This window comes from Pseudopipra pipra, chromosome 1, assembly GCF_036250125.1.
Source record: "Pseudopipra pipra isolate bDixPip1 chromosome 1, bDixPip1.hap1, whole genome shotgun sequence".
Taxonomy (NCBI): Eukaryota; Metazoa; Chordata; class Aves; order Passeriformes; family Pipridae; genus Pseudopipra; species Pseudopipra pipra.
In genome coordinates, this window is record NC_087549.1 from 89,169,209 (window position 1) to 89,175,938 (window position 6,730).

The 6,730-nt window shown below is 43.6% G+C and overlaps 1 protein-coding gene across 1 annotated transcript; it reads right to left on the reverse strand.

Annotated features, from left to right (window-relative positions):
* Positions 1-519: 519 nt before the first annotated feature.
* On the reverse strand, positions 520-5,600 carry GCM2 (glial cells missing transcription factor 2). The gene is made up of 5 exons (XM_064664899.1): positions 5,559-5,600; positions 4,057-4,309; positions 3,552-3,664; positions 1,957-2,082; positions 520-1,710 (listed from the first exon to the last, which is right to left on the reverse strand). The coding sequence occupies exons 1-5, from the start codon at positions 5,598-5,600 to the stop codon at positions 829-831; spliced, it is 1,416 nt and encodes a 471-aa protein (XP_064520969.1). The 3' UTR covers positions 520-828.
* Positions 5,601-6,730: the final 1,130 nt, after the last annotated feature.

Sequence of the window (6,730 nt, forward strand, 5' to 3'; positions counted from 1 at the left end):
AGACCCCTTTAGACAAAAAGCACTTTCACTGCAAATGGTTTTCAGGACCATGTATGTTAACCCTGACACCCATGTGATGCTGAGCGTGCTTGGTGGGAGTTATCTGAGCCTTCCTGCCTTCAGGTTGAGGGGATCAGTTCTTGGTGTGGCTATGCTGGGCTGTCCTTTTTGCACAGAAAGACTGGACAGTCTGTGCTCTTGATACAGGGGATCAAAAAGCAACATGAAGTCAGCACGTTTCATTTCTCAGGTTTCAGTTTTTCCATTTCTCATTTCAGAGAAACTTAGCTGGTCTTTCCATTCATCAAAAGGATCACAGCAGATAAATGGCCCATTTAGGTGATTTATTCTGCAAATTGTCTTGCTTTCATTTCTTTTATTTCTTTCTTTTCCTGCCATTTCTTTCAGTTGACTATAATCTATAGCCACCTTCCCTTCATCTTTTTTTCCATTCCCTGATTAGCATTTTCTTTCTTACAGATGGACTGTTTCTCTCAAAGCTTGAGGAGTCTGGCGGGTTTCACTTGCTGTCAAAGGAGGCTGTTGTCTTCCAGAAGTGCTGCACCTCCATGTTGCTTTCTCCTAGTTGTGTTTGGGGCTCAGCTCCTTGTGCCATTTTAGAGATTGTGTGGGGCTGGTTTGAAATTACATGCAAAATATACTTCACTCAGCACAGCTCCAGAAAGGCACTTTTGGGGAGAAAGGTGTTGTGATGTGCTGCTTCCTGACCTCTCCTCAAATCCCAAACCACTGGGCTTAGCATCCACAGGGTCAGCCCAATAATGTATTTTCCCACCTGCATGTATTTGCCATTTAGGCAACATCTAGTCAATATTCAGCACTCTCAAACCTTAAGGTTTGACCTTCGTGCTCGGCGTAGCTGTTGCCCAGCAGGAGCCCATACCGATAGCTCTCCATGCTCTCGGCTGGTTTGGGCTTTGTAGGGATGGAGTCATGCTGGTAGAGCAGTGCTGACTTTACCATCCCAAAGTCTTCCTGAATCTTCATCCCTGAATAGATAGCACCAGAGACGTTTTCTGCCACGTGGGTGTAGCTCTGGAGGTTTTTCATGTCGCAGAGGTTGTCACTGTATTTCAGTGCAGGCGGCTTGTACGCCTGGTAGGACACCTTGGTGGTGGTGGTGATGACCGTCTGCAACGGTGGGGCTATGGGAGTGGGACTGGGACTGTACCTGCAGGGATAGTCCCCACTGTAGTAAGCATGGTTAGCACTTGCTTGCATCTGTCCGTAGTCACTCTGGTCTCCGCTGCCAGTTTTCCCCCAAGCTGGTTTCAGTCCATAGTGTCTGCCAGGGTTATCAAAGCTCTTATCGTGGGTAGTCACAGTGCTGTAGTGAGACCCGTTCAGATTGAGGGGGTCTGCATCAATGGCAGGGCTGGTCAGATCTTTGTAAAATGTTGGGTAAGGGCTAGAGCTTATAAAGGTAGGAACTCCAAACTCGTAGCTGCATGGCCTGGGCATGTAGATCCTTGGATTTGGGCACTTAGGGTATGATGATAGCTGGTCCTCTTGGGAGCTGGCCGAGTCATAAGGTACTTTGTAGAGGTCTGTGTTCTGCAGTGAAGGATAAGACTGGGCTGGAATTGAAAAACTGGAGTCTGTGATGATACCAACTCTTTCTTGGCCATCCATGCAGGGAAAATTCTGTAGGTTATTGGTGTAACTGCTGCTATCATGGTACCTTCCTGCCTGACAAGGAGAAGTAGATACTTGAGATTAAGGAATCAATATTGCCCACACACATATATATCTCAATACTTGTGCTATTGCTTGTTTCTGCCCAGAATTAACAGATGTAGCATAGTGTAAATCTTTTTTTGCCCTCGGATCTCCAGTACATGCTTATGACACCTTTCTAATAGAAAAAAAAAAAATTAAAAATAAAAAAATTTTAATTTGTGTCACCTTTTTAATTGACTAATGACTTTGACTTACCTCTGAGTTTAGAGGTCTCTTTTTCTGGGAATGGTGATAAGAGGACATTTGCTTCTTTATTGCACTTCGTCTTGCCTCTGCCTCTGATTTACTCTCTGGCCTGGGGTGGTCATGGACACCTTTAGCCTATTTAGGATTAACAAAGAATTAGATGTGAACGTGAAGGGGGTGAGACAAGAGAAGGTGCAGTAAGTAATTTAAGAGATAGCCACAGCATGGTTTGTGGTTTGGCACAAGAGAAGAGGGAGGGAAAACTAAACGACAAGGAGGGATTCAATGTAAAAAGAAATAAATAGAATGAATCATGATTTGGAGGTAGATAGAAGGAAAAAAATGAGGGAGAAGTTGTTGAGGACTGCAGAGCTGATGGAGGAGCGGATGTATTACCTATGTTTGAGACACTCAGGAGTAGTTAATTAGAACCAAGGGGAAAAACATATACATTTAGTTTCATTGTTTTTCTGCAGTCCAGTATCTCAGTTCTGCTTTATAAATGTATATATATAAAAATTGTATACATAGGCTTTAAAGAGGTTTCATGCCACAAGATGACAAATATTCTCTTAAAATAATACACCTTCTTGAATAGGACTGAAAATTATATCCTGGAAAACCATCCAAAGATGCTCTGCTATTGAAATACCTGTGGATATGCAGATCTATGTAACCAAAACTATACTGGTATCTGATGAAGTAATGTATTCTACATGTCCTTACCCATTACATTTGTCTGAATGCACCAACATATAGTCCCTAATACAAAGTAGGAAGCTTAAAATTGGTTTTAAAACACTGTCCTTTCTCAAGCAGGAATTAAATTCTAAGCAAGGATTTATCAGCTATTTTGATGGTAAAAGTCATCTGGTTTTGCATGTCTGTAACAGAACATCTGAGTAAGAATAATACAGAATATGGCCAATTTTCTTCCATTTACTGACCAGAGAACAGAATTCACTGTCTGTGGGTTGGGGAAAAAATTAATCTGGCAGAGAATGTAATCTCACGGAACAGAAACCTTATGTTACATTTTTGTTCTAATGTTGCTATAAAAAGAACAAATCAACGGGAAATTTCAGATTTTAGCTTTCTAAATTTCCTTTTTTTCCTGGCAAGATTTTAAATCCTCAAAATTGAAAGGCTAGTTTCATGTGAAGTAGAATTTTCATGTATCAACTCCTGCAGTTTAAGCTAGATTTTTTTCTATTTATTTTAACAGGAAATAAGTATTAAGTCCTTGGAAAAATTCAGTTGTCAAATGTACCAGGGTGCAAGACAATCTTTTTGTTTGTATTTGTGTTCTGTAAACAGGAGAATTTTAGACATCAATTGCGATGTTATAGTGAAAATTGAATATTGTCAACTCTCAGTACTGTTTTTAAAAAAACAGCCAAGTGTTATTGTTTCATTTGTTTTTGTTGTACTTGTACTAAACAGAAATTCTGTCATGGACCAGAACTCCACTGTGCTCACCATGTTCAGTGTTAAACATAAAAAAAATATAGCGTGGGAGTAGGAAGAAATCTCTCTCCAGATATTATTTTATATACAGACATAATTTATATATGTGCGCACAAATAAATACGCCTGATTTTTACCTGGAAAAATATTGCTTTGCCATCAAGCCTCCAGAAGTTTGTGACGGGATAGCCACTGTGTCCTCGGCAAGGAATCAACTCAAGGGCTGAATTGCAGTTTGGGCAGGCTTTCTCTGCGAATAAAGAAAAAGAAACTACTGAAGAGATTGGTTGAAGGCAAGGATGTTTCCTGAGAGTAAACAGAGCTCAAGAGCAGTATGATCAGACTGAAATTCCAATTAAAATACATTGTTCAAGGAAACACAACATAGACTACCAAGCATAACTGAGTGGTATGAACTAGAGCTGCATACTTGACATAAATGCTAATGATGTAAAGGATTTCAAATCTGTTTCCCCTTAAGGATTTACAAATAGACATTGGTGAAATTTGTAAATAAATCACAGTCTTTACAATTATGGCTTAGTCTGCCTGCAAGTAACAGTGACTCCAGTTTAGACATCAAGCCCAGATGAAAGAAATGTGACCCCTTAGGCATCCCAGCTTTCTTTGGGTATCCCTCACTTTGTTGCTTCTGCCGAGCCTTGTCGCATATGGCGGGGCGAAGCTGCAGCCTGGCTCCGCCAGGCAGAGCACAGCTCCTGGCACACACCACCACTCCCAGGCAGGACTTCTTGAGGATCTGGCAGTTGTGGTTGTTGGTGTTGCGCATGGCCCAGCCACTGAGGTGCCTCTGCGCGTTCTTCTCCTCGCTGGAGTAGATGAGCCGCACGTAGCCATCAGGCCATTCCTGGAAGGCATCAAAGTGCTTGGGCTCCTGCAGCAGGGCAAGTGGGGTAGAGGGGCAAGGCAGCAAGGAGAAGAGCAAGAGAATATTATCAGTATATCACAACCTGATATTTTTGCCCTGTTACAAAACACACAACAGGAAACAAAAGCTTTTTCCATGACCATCCAAGCAGCAGAAAAAGAATTATTGAAAGAATAACTTATTCAGAAATGCTCTAGAAGGGAAAAGGCAGTCTGAGCTTCCGTGTTTCAAGAGTCAGGATCCTTTCCTCCTTTGCACCACAATCCATAATTACATGGTCTGTTGTCACAGGTGCCTCTTTACAGTGGGGTTACCCAGCTGTAAGGCATCAGCCTGGTTACCAAAACTTCCTAACTGGTCTGCCACCAGTGTGCCCAGACAGGACGCAGACCACCCTGATCATGACTGCTGTTAAGTTCTCCTTGTTGTGGGACCATGCACCTGCAGGCAGGAAACTAGAAGTTTTAGCTATGGAATGGTTTCTTAGACTGTATCTGAGTTAAGACTTTTGCTAAGAAACAGAAATAAAAAAGAATTGCTCTTGCAAATGCAGTTCCAATATGCATAGTGGCTCAAAGAAAGAGCATTTCAATTTTGGATTTCACTGGCTTTCTGGAGCTCCTTACTAAAATGTAATTACTAGAACAATGAAAGAACAACTGAGATTGTAAACTGTAAATATTTACAGTGCAAGTAAAGAGTTCCTGCAATGCTTATTTAACATATATATGTTCCACATGTGAGCAATTCCAATGAAAGCAATAAACTACCAGCATTTACAGTATTAAGACATTCTATAATAGCATGGACTATTAAATTAAATAAACTTGAAGCAGAAAAAAGTTGTAAATTAGCACATTTAAAGCTCGCAAGTAGACAGAAATTGGAGTGCTTGGTAGCATCAAAGTATCACATCAACAAATGAAGGAAATACTTAGATAAGTTAGATTAGAGTAGTAAAAAACAGTTAATTCAAGCTTCTAGTCAACATTTCTTGAACAAGAAAGAAGGAGAAGGAAACTGGCCAAACTGAGCCACAGATTATATTAGGTCTTAGAACACAGCTGCCCAAAGCTGTGTATTGAGTTCATATTTTTATTGCCAGTCATTTCATAAGGACTGGGGAAAAAAAAAATGAAAAGGTGCAGGAAAAATAAGGCAGACATAAAACGAAGTTTTTCTCCAGCAGAAGGTTGCTCCCCTGTTTCCCTAGTAGCCCACCTCCTCCTCTGTTACCCTCCCACCCATCCGTTACCTGCGGCAATTTGGGGTCGTTGATATCCCAAGTCTGCTTCATGACGAGAAGTAGCAATGCGCGATGACTCCCGCTTTTTTATGCCGTCGGGGCGTCGCCCAGTCGGAGGGGAGTTCTCAGCCGGCTCCGCAGGTGGAGCAGCAGCACGACCGCGGCACCTGGGCGGGCGGGCGGGCAGGCAGGCGGGCAGGCAGGGGCTGCGTTCCCCCTCAGCCACGCAGGCGGGTTTCGCTACCTTTACCTGGAGGTGTGTGACGGGGGATAGCCGTGGGGGTTTGGCGCGAATCCACCCCCTAGCACCGGGGGCCGTGACCTCGGCAAATTTGAGCAGGGTCTGGAAGTCTAACCCGGCGGTGGCGGGGCTTTGCCGCTCGCTCCCACAGGTGCTGGGATGGGAGAGGTTATGGGGAGATGGGAACCCATCTCCGTCTGGCCAGGACGCCCTTGATGTTGGATTTCGAGCGCGGCTCGGAGCTGCCTGCGGCTTGAAAAGCCTCCGAGAGGGAGGCAAAGGCGCTGAATAACCTGCTCTTTAGATGTAGATGTAAACGAATTCAACACTATTTGGGAGGTTTCCCCTTCGCGCCGTGCTCTATAACACCCAGTTTAAAATGCAAAGCTAGTGCCGGTGTTATCAGCACGTTTTAACTTATTAAAAATTTATAAGCTTTTTATTACCTTTTCTTTTTGGAAGAAATAGCCGATGGGTTGCGGTGTTTGTGTTTGTTTTGTTGGTTTTGCGGTTTTTTGGGGTTTTTTTTGGTTTGGGGATTTTTTGTATGTTTGTTTGGTTTGGTTTGGGTTTTTTCTAGGGGGGGCAGGGGTTTCAGGGGGTGGAGGGAGGTTGATTTTTGGTCTGAGAAACAGAAAGAAAAAGACTTATGCACAATAGCATAGAGACCAAGCCGTTGAACGCCAAGCGCTGCTATCATCCTTTAAACGATCCCACCTGTTCGGAATGATTTTCTCATTCGCTTCCATCCCCTCTGGTCCAAAATTTACTGGCCTTTACCCTTAACCGTCCACAATAAGCCCCCGCCGGTAGCAGCAGGTGCCGGCTGTGGCACCCCTCGGCAGAGAGCAGCCCCCCTGAGGTTCCTCGCTCCCCTTTTGCACCCTTCGGATCGACCGGGGGCGTCTGTCAGTGCTGCAAAGCCGATCCCTGGGGGCGG

Excerpts from the sequence above, each read along its gene's own strand:
- GCM2 (XM_064664899.1), bottom strand. The coding sequence starts at position 5,600 with ATGAAGCAGACTTGGGATATCAACGACCCCAAATTGCCGCAG. Across the intron at positions 4,310-5,558 it reads ACGACCCCAAATTGCCGCAG|GAGCCCAAGCACTTTGATGC; the intron begins GTAACGGATGGG and ends GCCCTGCTGCAG. Across the intron at positions 3,665-4,056 it reads GGCTCGGCAGAAGCAACAAA|AGAAAGCCTGCCCAAACTGC; the intron begins GTGAGGGATACC and ends CTTTATTCGCAG.